This window comes from Hemitrygon akajei, chromosome 21, assembly GCF_048418815.1.
Source record: "Hemitrygon akajei chromosome 21, sHemAka1.3, whole genome shotgun sequence".
Classification (NCBI taxonomy): Eukaryota; Metazoa; Chordata; class Chondrichthyes; order Myliobatiformes; family Dasyatidae; genus Hemitrygon; species Hemitrygon akajei.
This window is the reverse complement of record NC_133144.1, coordinates 59,515,910-59,535,344: the sequence shown is the minus strand read 5'-3', so window position 1 is coordinate 59,535,344 and position 19,435 is coordinate 59,515,910. Positions and strand designations below refer to the sequence as shown.

The window sequence follows — 19,435 nt, the reverse complement described above, 5'->3', positions numbered from 1 at the left end:
CGGTTCTCCTAGACATCTACTGATTACGTTCTCCTTGATGGCAGAAATGTTCATTTGTGAGGTGCTGTCAGAGGTTGGTGGGGTGGAGATACGTCTCTACCAAAGCAAGAGCAAGCCACTCCTTCCCTCCATTAGTCTGCAGGTCAGCCTTGAGCAAGGTGTAGCACCTACTTAACACACCCCACCGCACCAGTCAGGTTCAAGGGAAGCCATGGGAGCATGTGGTGCATTGTCATACAATCAGCTGGTGCCTATCACAAGTCCTGGCTGTTCGATCAGGCAGACAGTCTCTGAAGAGTATTGACAATGGCTGGGGACACCTGTCTTGCAAAGACACTGTGCAGAAGAGGGCAATGGCAAACCACTTCTGTAGAAAAATTTGCCAAGAACAATCATGATCATGGAAAGACCATGATTGCCAACTGTGGTGAACTACATATACCTGCATGGACATCCCCCCCCCCCCCCCCCTCCGCTGACTGCTCCTGTGGCTCCTCCCACAGAACCCGGTATAAAGGCGATTGGAGGCACAGACCCTTCTTCAGTCTCCAGGATGTTGTGTGGTGGTCACTTGCTGCTTGTGCTTTCTTCCAGCCAATAAAAGCCTACCTTAACCCATGTCTCAGAGATATTGATGGTGCATCACCAACATCATGCGACACGGCTCATGATGATGAAAATGTCAATGTCACAGCAGCCTGGGAAAGTTACAAAAGAGCAGGAGGTACGGGAACCTGGAGCAACACACACAAAATGCTGGAGGCAGCATCCATGGAGAGGAACGTTTCAGGCCAAGAACTTTCATCAGGACTGAAAAGGAAGGGGGCGGAAGCCAGAATAAGAAGTTGGGGGAGGAGGAAGGAGTACAAGCTGGCAGGCGATAGGTGAAACCAGGTGGGGGGGGGATGAAGTGAGAAGCTGGGAGCTGACAGGTGAGGAAGAAGGCGTCGGATAGGAGAGGAGAGTGGACCATGGAAGAAAGGGAATAAGGAAGGGAACCAGAAGAAGGCGATGGTCAGGTGAGGAGAAGAGAAGAAGTAATAGGACCAGAAAAAGGAGTGGAAAAAGAGAGAAGCAAGAGGGGTGAGAAATTACTACATTAGAGAAATCGAAGTTCATGCTGTCACATTGGAGACAGAACATAAGCTGTTCAGAAGCCTGAAGACCCATACCATCAGGTTCAAGAGCAGCTATTTCCCTTCTTTTTGAACCAACCTGCCCAACCCTAATCACTACTTCCGCCATCAGATTTCTGAATAGGCAATGAACCCACCCATGAACACTCCCTCTCAATTCTTGCATTACAGCTCAGGGACATTCTGGAGTTCAGAGTTCCATCCTGGCATCCTCTATAAGGAGCCTCTGTATGTCCTCCGAGAAGTGCGGGGGTTTTCTACAGGTCCTCTGGTTTCCTCCCACAGTCCAAAGATTTACTGGGTAAGTTAATCAGTTGTTGTAAATTGCCCCATGACTAGGTTAGGGTTAATCGGGTTTGTCAGGGGTTGCTGGGGCGGTGTGGCTCACAGGGCTGAAAGGGCCTACTCTGGACTGTATTTCAAAATAAATGTTATATTATAAATATTAAAACATTTTAAAATAATCATATATTTCTTATTGTAACTTATCATATTTTTTCTATAAATTGTACTGTACTGCTGTTGCAAAACAACAAATTTCACGACATATGTCAATGTTTCTAATTCTGAACCCAGGTATTAGAAAATAATACATTGAAGGAACAAGATCATATCAGTTTCTTTGCATAACACCAGTTTTGTATCTAGCATCTGCTGCAATAACAAAACTTCGGAATCCACAGTTACAAAAAAATGAACATTTAATTTAAATTATTATGCAAATCTATGAACAGCAGTAGAATCAAAAGAACAGCTATTTCCCCTCTGCCATCAAATTTCTGAATGGACAGTGAACCCATGCACACTATTTTTGCACTACCTATCTTTTTATTATACATTTCTTATTAAAATTTATAGTATATTTTTAAGTTGGATACAGAGTGCTCCAGTGTCATATATCTATGGATAAATTAAACTCCCAGAACTATATGCCCACATCAGGAATGAAAGCCTGGGATAAGGAGATATCTGAATTGGGACAAGACTCAGACTGGGATGCGATTTGGGATAATGCTGCCGGTGCTTCGAAAAACCCAAATCATCGGTATATACACATGGAATTTTGTCATAGAGTATATCTAACGCCGAGAATTAGACATCAAATGGGACTGGTTCCTGACCCATATTGCTCATTTTGCCCCCATGGTACCGTTGGCTCTTTTATACATGTTGTATGGGAATGTCCAGGGGTTTCTGGATTGTGGGGGAAGGTTGTCAGTACTCTTACAGAACTAACAGGGGTACAATTACCAATGGACTCCACTGTACATCTTCTAAATGATGACTCCCACCTTTCTCTTACAGAAAAAACACGCAAAGTCTGGCTGGCAGGCCTGACTGCAGCCAAGAAGTTTGTAGTCCAGTGTTGGAAACCTCCCCATGATATTTCAAGTACTCACTGGCTTCGGAGCTTTGTGGACATTTCCTACCTGGAACTATCATCAGCAAGAATAAATGACGCATGACCAAACACAATCTTAATGTGGTAAAATTTGATATCTAACTTAAAAGATCTTCTGTTAAATAGGAATGCTCTGTCTGTGTATGCACTACTATTCAGCTGGTTGGTGGAGGGGAGAGGGATGGGGGGGAGAGAGGGGTGGAGAAGTGGTTGGGGCTGAGGAAGAGGATGAGGAGTGGAGGGGGTGGCGATGAGGGTTGAGGTGTGGCTGGGTTAAACAGCCAAAATGTAATCGGCAACTGGTTGTATTGAATGTAATTTGTTGGTGTTACAATAAAAATTACTGATAAAAAAATTTATAGTATATTTTATGTATTGTACTGTACATTTGCTGCAAAATAAAATTCATGACATATGTCAGTAATAATAAACCCAATTCTGATGCTGAAAGGAAGAGGCGGAATTTGGATTTGGGTCTGCTATAGTCTGGTTGAAAGGGGGATAAAGGTCACAAGGAGCTATTAGGAGAATAGCTTGTTGAGTCATATCTCCCCGCAACCCCTGCCAATAATGGGGTGATTTGTTAAAACAAATGTTGTTGACTCCATTTTTGGAGTTTCAAATAACCATTGCAAAGTCTCGCTGCAGCAGCCAAAGCTTGTGAGCACAGAACAAAAGTGCAAGTGAATTATTCTGAGAAACACATGCACATGTGGGAAGTGCCTTGGTCATTGTGCTTACCCAATGAGCTTCCTGTAGCTCCCAGCAGTTAGTTGCACAGCTATAACTGCAAGCAATAAGACCTCACTTCTTTCCTCAACTCACAAGGTGTGGGACACGTTTGAATAAGACATCAATAAGAATCCGAATCAGAATCAGATTTAATATCACTTACACATTTCATGATTTTTTTTGTGGCAGCAGTGCAATATAAAAATACTATAAATTACAATAAGAACTATGTATAAAAATACATTAAACAAGTAGTGCTATAAGAGAGCAAAAATACAGTAGTGACACACAGACGAAGTCCTACTGCCATGATGAGGTCAAACTCAGGTTGGAGGAGCAACACCTCATATACCATCTGGGTAGTCTCCAGCCCCTTGGTATGAACATCGAATTCTCCAACTTCCGGTAATTCCCTCCCTCTCCCTTCCCCCATCCCACTTTCACCCTGCCTCCTCTTCTAGCTGCCTATCACCTCTGTCATGATTCTGCCTTCTTCTACTACCCATACAGCTTTCCCCTTACATTCCTTCTTCACCTCTCCTGCCTATCCCCTCCCTGCTTCCCCTCTCCCATCCTTTGATCTTTCCTCTGATTGGTTTTTCACCTGGCACCTTCCACCCTCCTCCCACCTTCTTTATAGGGCCCCTGCCCCCTCCTTCTTCAGTCCTGACGAAGGGTCTCGGCCCGAAACGTTGACTGCTCATTTCAATGGATGCTGCCCGATCTGCTGAGTTCCTCCAGCGTGTTGTATGTGTTGGTTTGACCACAGCATCAGCAGTGTACTTTGTGTTTAGTCCTGGAGGAACTCAGCAGGCCAGGCAGCAGCCATGGACAAGAGTAAACAACTGACCCTTCATCAGCAAAAATAGTGAGGTAGTGTTTATGGGTGTGTTCATTGTCCATTCACAAATATGATGGCAGAGGGGAAGATGCTGTTCCTCATACACTGAGTGTATGTCTTCAGGCTCCTGTACCTCCCCTCTGATGACAGTAATAAGAAGAGAGCACATCCTTGGTGATAGAGTTCCTTAACAATGGATGAATCCTTTTTGAGGCATCGCCTTTTGAAAATGTCCTTGATACTGGGAAGGCTAGTGCTCATCACAAAATGTTGGGGGAGCTCAGCAGGCCTGGCAGCATCTATGGAAAAGAATACAGTTGACATTTCGGTAAGAGTTTTGTCCTGAAACAGCGACTGGACTCTTTTCCATAGATGCTGCCTCGCCTGCTGAGTTCCTCCAGCCTTTTGTGTGTGTTGTTCAGATTTCCAGCATCTGCAGACTTTCTCTCATTTGAGGCTAGTGCCCATGATGGAGCTGGCTGAGTTTGCAACCCTCTGTATCCTGTACAGTGGCCTCTCCATGTCAGACGGTGACATAACCAGTTAAAATGTTCTCTAGGGTTTGTCTATAGAAATTGCGAGAATATTTGGTGACAAACCAAATCACCTCCAACTCCTTGGTACAGGAGTACCTTCAGCATCATCATTTGTCTGTTTGCTGAAGTGTGCTGTCTGACCACAATGACATGAAATGCTCTGTGGGACCAGGAAGCAGACTCGTGAGAAACTTCAGCTACAGAAGTATCCTAGATGAATGGGCAGATATAGTCGTCCACCTGTGGAGCACAATTTGGTCCAGCCAGTAGCAATGACTTGGAGATTCAGTGGAAGAAAAGCACACCCTTCACGCAGAACTTGCAACTGCCAGTTTTTCAGCTGAGCTCAAGTGAAATGTCTGTGGTGAGCAAGAGTAAGTTTGTCAGCCTGTGAACGTGGCCTCCAGTGAGCTCTGTGGCAGCTTGTAAAAACTGAAGTTTCAGTGTGAGTGACCTTTTATGTATGACCAGGTTGGATTTTGACAGAGGACTAGAGTCATTGAACACTACAGCACAGAAGAAGGCCTTTTGGTCTATCTAGTCTACGCTTAGCTACTATTCTGCATAGTCCCATCGAACTGCACCCGGATCATAGCCCTCCATACCCCACCCATCCATGTACTTGTGATGGTCAAATTACAATGGTCTCAGCTCAGCAGCTTTAAAGTCAGAAAGTCGTCTGGGTTGCACGTAGATTCATCTGCTGCCTAGTCAAATGTGCTCTGCTGCAACCAGGAAACGGCTACTGCTTTCCATTCCAGATTGAGGCTCACTTTCAATCACGTAATTTTCAATGCCAATCAATTTCCACGCAAGCAGCACTAAACTGTGAAATAAGCTTTCAAAGATTTGAAGTTCAAAGTAAACTTACATTCAAAGTAAATTTATTATCAAAGTACATATTCATACTAGATACACAGAAATACAGCACAATCAGGAAACATTATACACATACAAAGAAAGACAAGCAACCAATGTGCAAAAGCGAAACTGTGCAAATACAAAATAAAATAGAGGACATGAGTTGTAGAGTCCTTGAAAGTGAGTCTGTAGGTGTGGAATCATGGACAATGCTCCCATCAAATTTGGAATTCCTATTCTTTCCAGTTGCCAGGCAATACCTGACACCGTTCTACATGTGCTGCATAGACTCAGTAGAATAAATGGCATCCTCTCATCTCATCTCTTCACAAGCACTTTGTACATGATATACAATTTGATCCAAAAGATTGAAAAGTGAACCTGTGAAAGACGAACTAAATCCTACAGCTATCAGGCTCCTGAACTGGTGTGGATAATTTCACTTACCACAATTCTGAACTGACTCCACAAACTACTGACATACTTTTAATTAATTCACCAACTCACGGGTCATGAGTATTACTTACTTTTTATTTACACAATGTGTCTTTGTCAGTTTTTGTAAGACATAGAAACAGAATTAGGCCATTTGGCTCATCGACTCTGCTCTGCCATTTCATCATGCATGACTGATCCATTTTCCCTCTCAGCCCTAATCTGCTGCCTTCTCCTGTATCCCTTCATGCTCTGACCAATCAAGAATCTATCAACCTCTGTTTTAAGTATACTCAGTAACTTGACCTCCACGGCCACATTTGGCAATGAATTGCACAGATTCACCATTCTCTGGCTAAAGAAGTTCCTCCTAAAATTTCAGTGAGTACAGGCTCAGAGCCATCAAATGCTCCTCATAAAACAAGCCTTTTAATCCCAGAATCATTTTTGTGAAACTCCTTTGAACCCTCTCCAATGTCAGCAGATAAGGGGCCCAAAACTGCTCACAATACTCCAAGTGGCTGGCGGCGGCTTCCGCCCTGGGGCAGGCGGGGTTACTGGCGTCGTTGCTGAGGAAGAAGAACAATCTCCAGTTCTCTGGGAAAGGTTTACAAATTGGATCAGTGGTCAAACAGTACTACCATTGGTCCGATTAGCTGCTGCCATGGTAGTGCGCCAGGGGTTGGAGGATGTGAAGTATTTTCTTACCGACAGGCCACCGCTGGTTGTGTTTATTCTGTGCATCAGTTCTTTGGCAGTCGCTTTCTTCAGTTTAGGCATCTATATCCAGTCACATGAAATCACAAACCCTGATGTGCCTCAGGTCTGGAATATGGTCCTTCAGTCTCTCAGTAAACTGAAATTCTGTCAATCTAAAAATAAAAGTTTGGAAGCTCTCCCTGCCCTTGTTAGGCATGGTTCCATAAGGAGGCGACCAGACCCTGATCCATTAGCTCATACCACTACAGGACAGCCTTCAACTGTTGTTTCTACACCAAGTGCACCAGTCAGTGTCTCCCTGCTGGTGCCAATGAGCTTTGACTTAAAGGAGCCATACAAAAGATTTTATAGCAATGTAACTTTTCTCCAGGCTGTGGTAACTGGAAGTCTGCTAGGGCTAAGAGATTCTAAGGCAAAGGAACTGATTAACATCATGCTCATGTCACAATGGACACCTGAACATTACCTTTCACAAGTAAATTCCACAAATACCGAGAATCACCTTAGCTGTATCACAATGACTGCAGTTGCACATGTTCTCCCTCAAGAAAGATATTTTCCTTCCTGTAACCTGGAGAATCTCACCGATACATCTTTGTACCAGATCACATTGGCAGAGAGCTCTGAGAAGGCATCTTCACAAAGTCACACTTCTGTTCCGTGCTACGTGGCACAGTACAAACCTGAACCTAATTTTACCATTCTGCTTTTGGAGGAAGACCGCATTCTCTGCAGTCGGCATTTACTAAATGCCAGTTATATTCTAATTCTACTGGCTGTTGTTATCTTCTTTGTATCTGTGGCATGTGGAATGAGAAAAAAGCCAAGGCACAAAGCAACAAATCTATATAAGAACATTGTCCCAGAAGCATTGTAGAACATACAGATGGCCTTCTGCAAACTTGAGATGTGCAGCAATGTCGTTTTTCTGGAGAGCATTGGCTTCCTCTGTGATGTCCTTTCCTGAATACCATTTTGTTCATTGCTTTTCTTACAGTGGACACATGAACAGAGACTTAAACAAGTTCCAAGATTTCTGCAGGTCTTTTACTGTTACCTATGGGTTCTTTTTCACCTCCTTCAGCATTGTATGTTCTGCTCTTGGTGCAATCTTTGCAGGATGCCCTCTCCTAAGGAGAGTAGCAACAATACTGAGTTTACTCCATTTGTAGACCATTTCTCTTGCTGTCGACTGATGAACACTCAGGTTTTTAGAAATGTTTTTTTAGCCTTTTCCAGCTTCATGCATCTACAATTCTTCTAAGGTCCTCTGAAAGTTGTTTTGATCTAGGCATGATGCCAATAAATAGATATTTCTAGAGAAGAGTCAGTAACCTGACTTTGTGTCACTTTTGCAAGCCACCTCTACAACCCATACCTCCAATCTCATCTCATTGATTGGAACCCCTGACTCCAAATAGCTTTTTAGAGTGTATTACCCCAGAGATTCATTTGGATAATATTTCTCAATAAATAAGCAAACAAGTAAAAAAAAAGAACAATACTCCAAGTGAGGCCTCACCAGTGTTCAACTCGCTGGAGTTGAGAAGAATGAGGAGAGATCTCAATGAAACTTATTGAATAATGGAAGGCCTAGACAGAGTGGATGTGAAGAGGAAGTTACCTATAGTGAGGGAGTTGTGACCAGAGGGCACTGCCTCTGAATAGAAGGTTGTCCTTTTAGAACAGAGATGAGGAGGAGTTTCTTTATCCGGAGGGTGGAGAATTTGTGGACTTTGTTGTCTCAGACAGCTGTGGAGTCAAGTCATTGGGTATATTTGAATTGGAGGTTGATAGGTTCTTGATTAGTAAGGGCACCAAAGGTTCTTGGAAGAAGCAGCAGAATGGAGTTGAGCAGGATAATAAATAGGCCATGAGCTAATAGTGGAGCAGACTCAATGGGCCAAATGGCCCAAATCAGCTTCTGGTCACAGGGGATCAAATCTCTTTTGACAGTGCCATCTGATATTTTGTTGATGATCCAGAGCAACAAAAAATGTATGTTCAGATAGATTTTAAAAACACAGAACATAGAAAACCTACAGTACAATACAGGCCCTTCGGCCCACAATGCTGTACCGAACATGTACTTATTTTAGAAATTTCCTAGGGTTACCCATAGCCCTCTATTTTTCTAAGCTCTATGTACCTATCCAGGAGTCTTTTAAAAGACCCTATCGTTTCTGCCTACACCACCATTGCCGGCAACCCATTCCACACTCTGCGTAAAATCTTACCCCTGATATTTCCTCTGTACCTGCTTCCAAGCACCTTAAAACTGTGCTCTCTCGTGTTAGCCATTTCAGACCTGGGAAAAAGCCTCTGACTATCCACACGATCAATGCCTCTCATCATTTTAAACACCTCTATCAGGTCACCTCTCATCCTCTGTCTCTCCAAGGACAGAAGGCCGAATTCACTCAACCTATTCTCATAAGGCATACAAACCAATCCAGACAGCATCCTTGCAAATCTCCTCTGCACCCTTTCTATGGCTTCCACATCCTTCCTGTAGTGAGGTGACCAGAACTGAGCACAGTACTCCAGGTGGAATCTGACCACAGTCCTATAGAGCTGTGACATTACTTCTCGGCACTTAAAATCAATCCCATGGTTGATGAAAGCCAATGCACCATATGCCTTCTTAACCACAGAGTCAACCTCCGCAGCAGCTTTGTGTCCTATGGACTCGGACCCCAAGGTCCCTCAGATCCTCCGCACTGCCAAGAGTCTTACCATCAATACTATATTCTGCCATCATATTTGACCTACCAAAATGAACCACCTCACACTTATCAGGGTTGAACTCCATCTGCCACTTCTCAGCCTAGTTTTGCATCCTATCAATATCCCGCTGTAACCTCTGACAGCCCTCCACACTATCCACAACACCCCCAACCTTTGTGTCATCAGCAAATTTACTAAATCATCCCTCCACTTCCTCATCTAGGCCATTTATAAAAATCACAAAGAGTAGGGGTCCCAGAACAGATCCCTGATGCACTCCACTGGTGACTGACTTCCATGCAGAATATGACCTGTCTACAACCTTTTTGCCTTTGTAGGCAAGCTAATTCTGGATCCATAAAGCAAGGTCCCCTTGGATCCTATGCCTCCTTACTTTCTCAATAAGCCTTGCATGGGATACCTTATCAAATGCCTTGTTGAAATCCATATACACTACATCTACTGCTCTACCTTCATCAATGTGTTTAGTCTCATCCTCAAAAAATTCAATCAGGCTCATAAGGCACGACCTGCCTTTGACAAAGCCATGCTGACTATTCCTAATCATATTCTGCCTCTCCAAATGTTCATAAATCCTGTCTCTCAGGATATTTTCCATCAACTTACCAACCACTGAAGTAAGATTCACTGATCTATAATTTCCTGGGCTAACTCTTCTCCCTTTCTTGAATAAGACAGCAACATCTGCAATCCTCCAATTCTTCGGAACCTCTCCCGTCCCCATCAATGATGCACAGATCATTGCCAGAGGCTCAGCAATCTCCTCCCTCGCCTCCCACAGAAGCCTGAGGTACATCTCGTCCAGTCCCTGTGACTTATCCAACTTTATCCTTTCCAAAAGCTTCAGCACATCCTCTTTCTTAATGTCTATATGCTCAAGCTTTTCAGTCTACTGTAAGTCATCCCTACAATTGCCAAGGTCCTTTTCTGTAGTGAATACTGAAGCAAAATATTCATTAAGTACTTCTGCTATGTCCTCCGGTTCCATAAACACTTTTCCACTGTCACACTTGATTGGTCTTATTCTCTAATGTCTTATCCTCTTGCTCTTCACATACTTGTAGAATGCCTTGGGGTTTTCCTTAATCTTACTCCCCAAGGTCTTCTTATGGCCCTTTCTGGCTCTCCTAATTTCATTCTTAAGCTCCTTCCTGTTAACCTATAATATTCTAGATCTCTATCATTGCCTAGTTTTTTGAACCTTTTGTAAGCTTTCCTTTTCTTCTCAACCAGATTTTCAACAGCCTTTGTACACCACGGTTCCTGTACCCTACCATCCTTTCCCTGTCTCATTGGAACGTACCTATGCAAAACACCACACAAATATCCCCTGAACATTTGCCACATTTCTGCCATACATTTCCCTGAGAACATTTGTTCCCAATTTTTGCTTCCAAGTTCTTGCCTGATAGCTTCATATTTCCCCTTACTCCAATTAAACACTTTCCTGACTTGTCTGTTCCTATCCCTCTCCAACACTATGGTAAAGGAGATAGAATTGTGATCACTATCTCCAAAATGCTCTCCCACTGTGACGACCAACTCAATGTTTTCTGATCACTTTTTTTAAGAAAACCTGGACATCAAGATTTCTGAAGATCTATCCTAGACCCAACATATTGATGCAATCATGCAGAAGACAAGTCAGTGGCTGTATTTCATTAGAGTCTGAGGAGATCTGGTATGTCACCAAAGCCTCTAGCAAATATCTACTGATGTACATACAGTTCTGACTGGTGGCATCACTGTTTGGAATAGATACTTCAATGCACAGGATGAAAAAAGCTGCAGAGGGTTGAAGACTAAGCTAGTTCCATCATGGACATTAGCCACTTCAACAACTGGGACGTCTCCAAGGGGCAATGACTCATGTCAGTGGAAATACCCTCACTATTCAGGACATGCCCTTTTATCATTAGCATCAGGAAGGAGGTACAGGAGCCTGAAGACACACACTTAATGTTTTAGAAAAAGCTTCTTCCCCTCTGCGATCACATTTCTGAATGAATCGATACACGCCTCACTATTTTGCACTTCTTGCACTACTTATTTATTTTAATATACATTTCTTCCTGTAACCTACAGTATCTTCATGTCTTGCCTATACTGCTGCCGCAAACACCAAGCTTCACTACATACTTCAGTGATAATAAACCTGATTCTGTCTCATCCTTTGAGTTCAATAACTTCATGGCGTCACCACAGGAGCATAGATTTATTCGGAAAGGACAAGTTTGAAGTTGCAATGGGACACGGTGACACTTTCGACGTAACTTTTCTCTATTAATATCGTTACCAAGCGTGATCCAACATCACAGTATCAGTCGGTAAATACAATATCCCCCGAATCTGACTGGTTAAAGTCAGTCGTATCTGAGCAGGGTGGGGCTCTTAAAATCTTCTGTCGATTCACAACTACTAATCATCTTAAATTGCGTGCGCCGCTTTAAGAAAGCCATGTGCAAGAGAATAAACTTTATTCCTAATAAAGAGAAGTATTTACAAGGATAATCCGTGCAACGCTTTCCACTCTTTGTGTACATAGTCAGATGCTTTCCGTACTGTTCCATTGCATTCCGACACATCAATAGCACTCATATCCCCCCCCCCCCCCCCCGGGTGGTATACTTGAGGGGTTTCCTCCCCCAACCCAGCCCCTCGCTCTCCAGTAGCAGCCGAACTCTACACTCTCTCCCGATGTTCAACTCAATGTTTTCTGATCACCATTCTTCCCTCTTCTCTCTCTCTTAGACATGCTACCCTCAGCCATCAATCAACCGCAAGGATTTCTGCAATGCACCTTGTCTCCCGGCTGACGTTGTATCAAGCAATTGCAATTCCGCCCTTCAGTCCGATTGAGATGCAGGAAAGCATATTACTCAGCGAATTACTGCGCCTATGACCCTCAGTTAACGTCCTCTAGTCGTTTCCAGTACTTCAGTCCAAGGGGTCCGTTTCAGTCGGACTTTGGTTACCAGTAAGGACAAATGTAATTGGTTGAAAGTCGCTATGAAGTGTGGAACTAAAAAATTGGTTGGATTTTTGGGAAACGGTAATTACTTCATTAAATGGGTCAAGTGTAGACTTATAATGGGACATAGAGTCTATAATGTGTAACCAACCCACTTGAAATTAGTTACCTTCTCGAATTAATTGGCTGCTCGTTTAAAAGCGAAAAATGTCTACATTCCCACGTTTAAAAGGAAGAGTTTGTTTTATAGCACAAAGTTAGATTTGCTATTACCTGAAACAACGCAGAATGAAAACAAAACATTTGATCACACTCCAATATATGTGCCTTTAAACATTCACAGCGAAATTCACTCACCCAAAAAGCGTCCTTAAACCGGAGTCGAGTCATACTGAGTGAGGAGGTATGTAAGTTTTAATACTGTGATAACAAGGTAGACGTTTCTCGGAAGAAGAATTTTCAAAGGCGATAATCCGCTGGTGTGTTTCTCGACTGCTTGCAATTTTCAGATTACTTCACGCTAGAGCAGAGCGTTACTGCTTCCTCAAACACACGATTCCGTTCACTCTGTTGGTAGCAACCTTGCACAGAAGGAAGAAGACTTTTTTTTTGCGTTCACACTGGTGATGTCAGGAGCAACCACAATTAACACCCGGGAGTTGTACGGACCAGCGAGACGCAGAAAGCAGCAGTTTTATTTCGGGATTCATCGAGAGAAGGATGCAATTTTTTTAAAAATAGGAGATTTAGTGCGAGGTTGGTTTTTAAAAAAGTTGTCCAAGAAGAGGCTGCAAGGTGAAAACAGCTGTTAACACAGCCGAAGTGTGCGCCGCTCCTGGAGTTATTTACGTATTAAAACAGATGAGGGAGTAACTGACAGATGGATTCAGGAAAGGAAAAGGGGGTATGTGATGAAGCTTTGAGAAGTGGATATTAGATTGGAAGCTAAAATTTGCCTAAACGTTAAATTTTTTAAAAAGCAGATGGTCAAAGCCGTTTCCACAGCATCGGGGGTCTAAAACCAAGGGGCACAAATCCAGCTATAAACACAGGAGGCCAAATCCAAGAGATTGTGCAGATGCCGGTACTCTGCTGGCGTCCTATTGAATGTGCTCGGCCCCCATAGATGCTGCTTGACTTGCTGAGTTCCTCCAGAATTTGGATGTGTTACTCCAGATGTCCAGCATCTGCAGAGTCTCTTGTGTTTATGATCACCCATTTACTGCCCCCCATTAACCCCTCGACCAGAGAACCTCCATGATTTATCCATGCCTCCCCCATGCCCCTTCCACCACACCCCACCCCACTCCACCTTCTTTGCAACTTAATTTTAATTTTGTGTTTCCCTCATCCTGAAACATTATCTATGTTCCTCTGCCCACAGATTTTGCCTGTCCTGCAGAGTGTTTCCACCATTTTCTGCTTTAATTGCTAACTGGTATTTTTAGTAGTAGTGGAGGTTTACCCCTCTTCTTTTGACTGCCATATTTTGAGATTGTAAAAGAAGAAATTAATTTGTTTTGGAGATTTAGTGCGGTAACAGGCCCTTTCAGCCTAATGATCTCGTGCTGCCCATTTAACACTCATGTGCCCCCATACATCTTTGGGATGTGTAAGGAACAGATACCTTCTCTAAGCAGTAAGGCTGAACAACAACCTCCACCTACTAACCCACCCCTCCACACCCCAACCACCACTACTTTATCATTTCCTGTCAGTCACTTCATGTACAGACACTCCTGTGCCTAGTTTCACTTTATGTACATACGTACGTAACCTATGTATATAAGCTATCTTACACATTTGCATTTATTGGTTTTTTAAATTATTATGGTGGTCTCTTTAAATTGATTTAGAGATGACAGCACTGTAATAGGCCCAGCGACTCTGTGCTGTCCAGTTTCATCCATGTGACCAATTAACCTACTAACACATACATCTTTGGAATATGGGAGGAAACCAGATCACCCGGAGCAAACACATGCTGTCACGGGGAGAAGATACAAGCTCCTTACAGACAGAGGTGGGAATTGAACCCCCCGTTACTGGTGCTGTAATAGCATTATGCTAACCACTACAGTACAGTGCCTTTCTTGAGACATAGGTCTCATTCAAACTCGCCTTCAAGATTTTAAGGTTTGGTTTAAACTAATTTGTGTCATTGCAAAATGCCGTAGTCAGCTCAGACAACCTAGTAGAAGCAAACATCTTCTACAGGTATGAGGTGTTGGAGGAGAATGACAGCATTTTAATTAAATTCTGGGCTTGTAGCCCAGATATTCCAAATCCCACCATGGCAACTGGGCAATTTAATTCAGTAAATCTGGGAATAAAATGCCAGCAGCCAATGTAAAATAATGAGTGGATGTAAAAATGTGGTCTTATTTTCTTCTAAGTCCATCATTCTTACCTGGCCTGGTTTATGTAACTCCTACAGAGCCTAGCTGTTTTGAATGGCTTAAAAGGCAATTAATTCATGTGGGGGGGAAAGATCATCACCACTGATTATGGCCTGGAGGTATTTTGCTTTGGCAAGAGAAGGTATCCCAGTTTCAGCTCTGGGCAGCGTGGCAGTGTTGCCTTTCTAGAGCTTGCACATCCCACCCTGTGACCATCGGGGTTTTCCCCAGCTGCTCTGATTTCCTCCCACATCTCAAAAAAACCTGCTGGTTGTTTGTTGGGTAACCTGGCCACTATAACTGAACCCCTGGTATACTGCAGGTGGGAAAAATCACAAAAGTTAGTGGTTCAGAAGACGGTTAACAGGGTAATCAACGGGGAAATCGGCTTGCCCTGAGAGCCTGCATAGACCCGATAATTCAAACAACTTCCTTCTATATTATGAGGCAACATAAACTCTGACTGCAACATACTCTTGACCTTATTTGACTACAAACTGTGTTTGCTTAACCTGGGTGTGATGTTGCTTTAACAATTGATAAAATTGCTGATTTTGGTCTTCTGTTTTGAACTAGTTACAATCTAACTGTTTTCAAAGGCAATTAGAAAACATGTCTGTTTATTTCAATTCCTTAATCCGAGATTGGGACTCACTTCCACATTGGAAAATAATCTCTCAGTTTCAACCCTCCAAAGCCCATTGATATAGCACAGGAGGTTCCAAGCTGGGGTCCATGGACTCCTTGGTCAATGGTAGGGGTCCATGGCATAAAAAAGGTTGAGAGACCCCTTGATATACCATATAACTTAGTACAACACATTTGGAGATAATACAGACAATGGAGAAAATAGACATATTTGCTACCAGTAATCCAATAGTGTGTTTAAGGTGTTAAGCACCTTAAAAGTGGTTAAGGCATTGGTCTAGTGATCTGAAGGTCGCTAGTTCAAGCCTCAGCTAAGGCAGCATGTTGTGTCCTTAAGCAAGGCACTTAACCACACATTGCTCTGTGATGACACCGGTGCCAAGCTGTATCTTGCCTTTCCCTTGGACAGCATCGGTGGCGTGGAGAGGGGAGACTGCCAGTCTCCCATACATCCCTGCCCAGGCCTGTGCCCTGGAAACTTTCCAGGGTGCAAATCCATGGTCTCTCAAGACTAACGGATACCTATATAAAAATCCAATAGCATGAAATACTCAAACACTCAGACAATCTATTGCTGAAAATAAACTATAGCCTTAATCAGGTGCACTAAAAACAGAGTTGAACTATTTGCTTTTTGTTGTAGGGTGGGGTACCTATAGAGTTTTAAAGGGGAAACCACTGTAGGAGGACTTCTGGAGCAAACAGAATACATCAAACCTGGTAAATCACCGACCTATAAAACTTCTCTCAAACATCAATAATATCAGGGAAGGTATCATTAATAGTTTCAAGCAGCAATATTGCATACAATGTGAACACAAATAGTGAGCATTGTTAGCAAGGTCAGTATATGCAGTCCATTCTTAATAGTAAATAGGGTCAATGTTGGGTCTGGAGTCACGCATAGGCCAGATTAGATAAAGTTGCCATATTTCTTTCCCCCAAGTACAGATGGATTTTACATCTATCCAGTGATTTCTTGGTCACTATGTTAGTTTTAAATTAGATCACAAGACATAGGAGCAGAATTAGGTCATTTGGCCCATCAAGTCTGCTTCGCCATTCCATCATGACTGATCTATTATCCACCTCAAGCCCATTCTCCTGCCTTCTCCCTGTAACCTTTGACATCCTTACTAATCAAGAAGCTATCAACCTCTGCTTTAAATATACTCAGTGACTTGGCCTCCACAGCCATGTGTGGTAATGAATTCCAGAGATTCACTAGCCTCTAGCTACAGAAATTCCTTCTCATCTCTGTTTAAATGGGATGTCCTTATCAGTCCCAGTTCGTATATCAGTCATTAAAAGGAATATTTTACCCTGCATTAATTTTATAAGCTCAATGCTCCCACTTGCGCCTCCAGCAGGATATTGGCAAAAACTGGACTCCTTACTACAATACTATGTGTGGAATGGTAAACGACCCAATATAAAGTGGTCATCTCTAGAATTCAATAAGTCGGATGGGGGATTGACACGTCCAAATTTTAAACTATATCACTAGGCATTTGTATTAAAAAGTCTTAGCTACTGGATGGAAGAGGATAAAGTTTTGTCATGGAAAAATATAGAACAAAAGCTAATGGCACCAATAAGGTTGAAGGACTTTCTCCTTATAGGTATGTCTACCAAAAAATGTGATTTGTATTACGGTCCAATTTTAACCCATATGCTACAAGTATTTAGAGCAGCAGAAAAATACCTAAAATTTAAAAGCATATGGTGCAAATCATCTCCATTATGGAACAATAATCATTTTCTATCTGAGGGGAAACCATTCAATAACAGAACTTGGGAGGATAAAGGTATTACTACTCTTCAAGATATTAATGGGGCATGTACTATCCATAGCTTTCAAGAACTGGTATCTCGACATAATACTGATAAACATTCTCTTTTCTTCTACTTTAGAGTAAGATCAGCTTGTAAAGCCTACGGGCTTCTTTGGGGGTCAGATTTAAAGGACCATACTATTTTAAGTTGGATACAGATGTATCTGAATTGGGACAAGACTTAGACTGGGATGTGATTTGGGATAATACTGCTGGTGCTTCGAAAAACCAAACTCATCGGTATATACACTCGAAATTTTGTCATAGAGCACATCTAACACCGAGAATTAGACATCAAATGGGACTGGTTCCTGACCCATATTGCTCATTTTGCCCCCATGGAACCGTTGGCTCTTTTATACATGTTGTATGGGAATGTCCAGGGGTTTTTGGTTTGTGGGGGAAGGTTATCAGTACTCTTACAGAACTAATGGGGGTACAATTACCAATGGACTCAGCTGTACATCTTCTAAATGATGACTCCCACCTTTCTCTTACAGAAAAAACACGCAAAGTCTGGCTGGCAGGCCTGACTGCAGCTAAGAAATTTGTAGTCCAGCCTTGGAAACCACTGCATGATATTTCAAGTGCTCACTGGCTTCAGAGCTTTTAGGACATCTCTTACCTGGAATTATCATCAGCAAAGAATAAATGATGCATGACCAAACATAACCTTAATGTGGACAAATTTGATATCTAACTTAAAACAGGAATGCTCTGTCTGAGTATGCACTACTATTCAACTGGTTGGTGGAGGGGAGAGGGATGGGGGGGGACAGAGTGTAGTGGAGAGGGGGGTGGGGATGAGAGTTGGGGGGTGGCTGGGTTAAACAGTCAAAATGTAATCAGCAACTGGTTGTATTGAATGTAATTTGTTGGTGTTGCAATAAAAATTAGTGATTAAAAAAGAGGATGTCCTTGTATTTGGAGGTTGTGCTCTCTTGTCCTAGACTCTCGCACCTTTACAAACATTCTCTCCATGTCCACTCTATCTAGGCCTTTCAATATTTCATAGCGTTTCAATGAGATCTCCCTTCATTTTTCTAAACTCCAGTGAATATATGCCCAAAGCTACCAACTGCTCTCATACAATAACCTTTTCATTCTTGGACCCACTCCAATGCCAGCACATCCTTCCTCACATAAAGAGCCCAAAACTATTATACACACAAAAGATCATGCAGATGCTGGAAATCCAGAGTAATGCACACAAGATGCTGGAGAAACTCAGCAGGTCGAGCAGCATCTACGGAGAGGAATAAAGAGTTGACGTTTTGGGCCAAGGCCCTTCATCAGGAAGGGTCTATTGTACGTTTGTTTGCCTGAAATTAAGTTCTCAAGTTGGCACAGAAATTATAACTAGATGTTAACATTAGGCTAGAATACTGGATATTAATCTAGTAACTTGATCACTATGATACCAAACCATACTATTGTAATGTGCTAATTATGCCTCAGCTACAAAGCTCAAGCTTTTGGGAAGTTGGTAGAGATTGACTAGATTGAAACAGGGATGAGGGAGCAACACGAAAAAGCTGGAGCAACAGCGGGTCTGAGAGCTTCAAGAGACTCCAGTATCTGCAGTCTCTTGCGTCTTCAGGGTTGAGGGAGTTCATTTTTGTGAAGAGGCTGAAGATGCTGGAAGAATCAAGAGGATAAACAATAAACATGTTCAAAACCATTCATGTTGAGGAAAAAATTAAGAGAAACTGATTTTTCTGCCATAACAGAACTGAAAGGACAATAAGAAAATGATTCTGGCAGCGAGTTGGTATTTCTGGTTTACAGTGTCTGAATAATTGGTGGAATCAAATTCAATAGGAACTTTCAAAATGCATTGAATACATACTGAAAATAGGAATAAACTCAAGATTCAAGATTTGAGTTTATTTGTACATTGAAACATATGTGTCACTTACAATAACAACCAACTCAATTGAAGGTGTGCTGGGGGCAGCCCACAAGTATTGCCACACATTCTGGTGCCAACATAGCATGCGCACAATGTTCAGCAGAACAGCACAGAACACAACAGGCAACAGAGGAACAACAGCAAAACAAGCCCCCTCCTTTCCTCTCACTCACATACACACAGAGTCCCTTAATCCCAGGACAGGACGACAAGCCTCCAACAAACTCAGGTCTGCATGCATACCAGGCTTTGACCTCAC

At 42.6% G+C, this 19,435-nt stretch overlaps 2 protein-coding genes and 1 long non-coding RNA gene across 5 annotated transcripts in view; 2 read left to right on the top strand and 1 right to left on the bottom strand.

The window, feature by feature from the left end:
* The window catches only part of pstpip1a (proline-serine-threonine phosphatase interacting protein 1a), a 113,707-nt gene extending 100,835 nt beyond the window's left edge, over nt 1–12,872 (bottom strand). For 2 of the 3 annotated variants that reach the window (XM_073025533.1, XM_073025534.1), the window contains exon 1: nt 12,740–12,872. In XM_073025533.1, the coding sequence (XP_072881634.1) occupies nt 12,740–12,772 (33 nt within the window). In that variant the 5' untranslated portion in view covers nt 12,773–12,872. Of the gene's footprint in view, nt 1–12,211; nt 12,353–12,739 lie in introns of those variants that run through there. The other variant, XM_073025535.1, reaches the window with a different exon arrangement.
* On the top strand, nt 6,608–8,125 carry LOC140714489 (transmembrane protein 248-like). Its single transcript, XM_073025786.1, has one exon. The coding sequence runs from the start codon at nt 6,608–6,610 to the stop codon at nt 7,538–7,540; it is 933 nt and encodes a 310-aa protein (XP_072881887.1). The 3' UTR covers nt 7,541–8,125.
* LOC140714352 (uncharacterized) lies at nt 12,282–18,019 on the top strand. The gene is made up of 3 exons (XR_012095864.1): nt 12,282–12,463; nt 12,726–13,286; nt 17,765–18,019. It is a non-coding gene; the product is annotated as an uncharacterized lncRNA (long non-coding RNA).
* The last annotated feature ends 1,416 nt before the right edge of the window (nt 18,020–19,435 follow it).

Coding starts and splice junctions, on each gene's coding strand:
- LOC140714489 (XM_073025786.1), top strand. CDS start 6,608: ATGGTAGTGCGCCAGGGGTTGGAGGATGTGAAGTATTTTCTTACCGAC.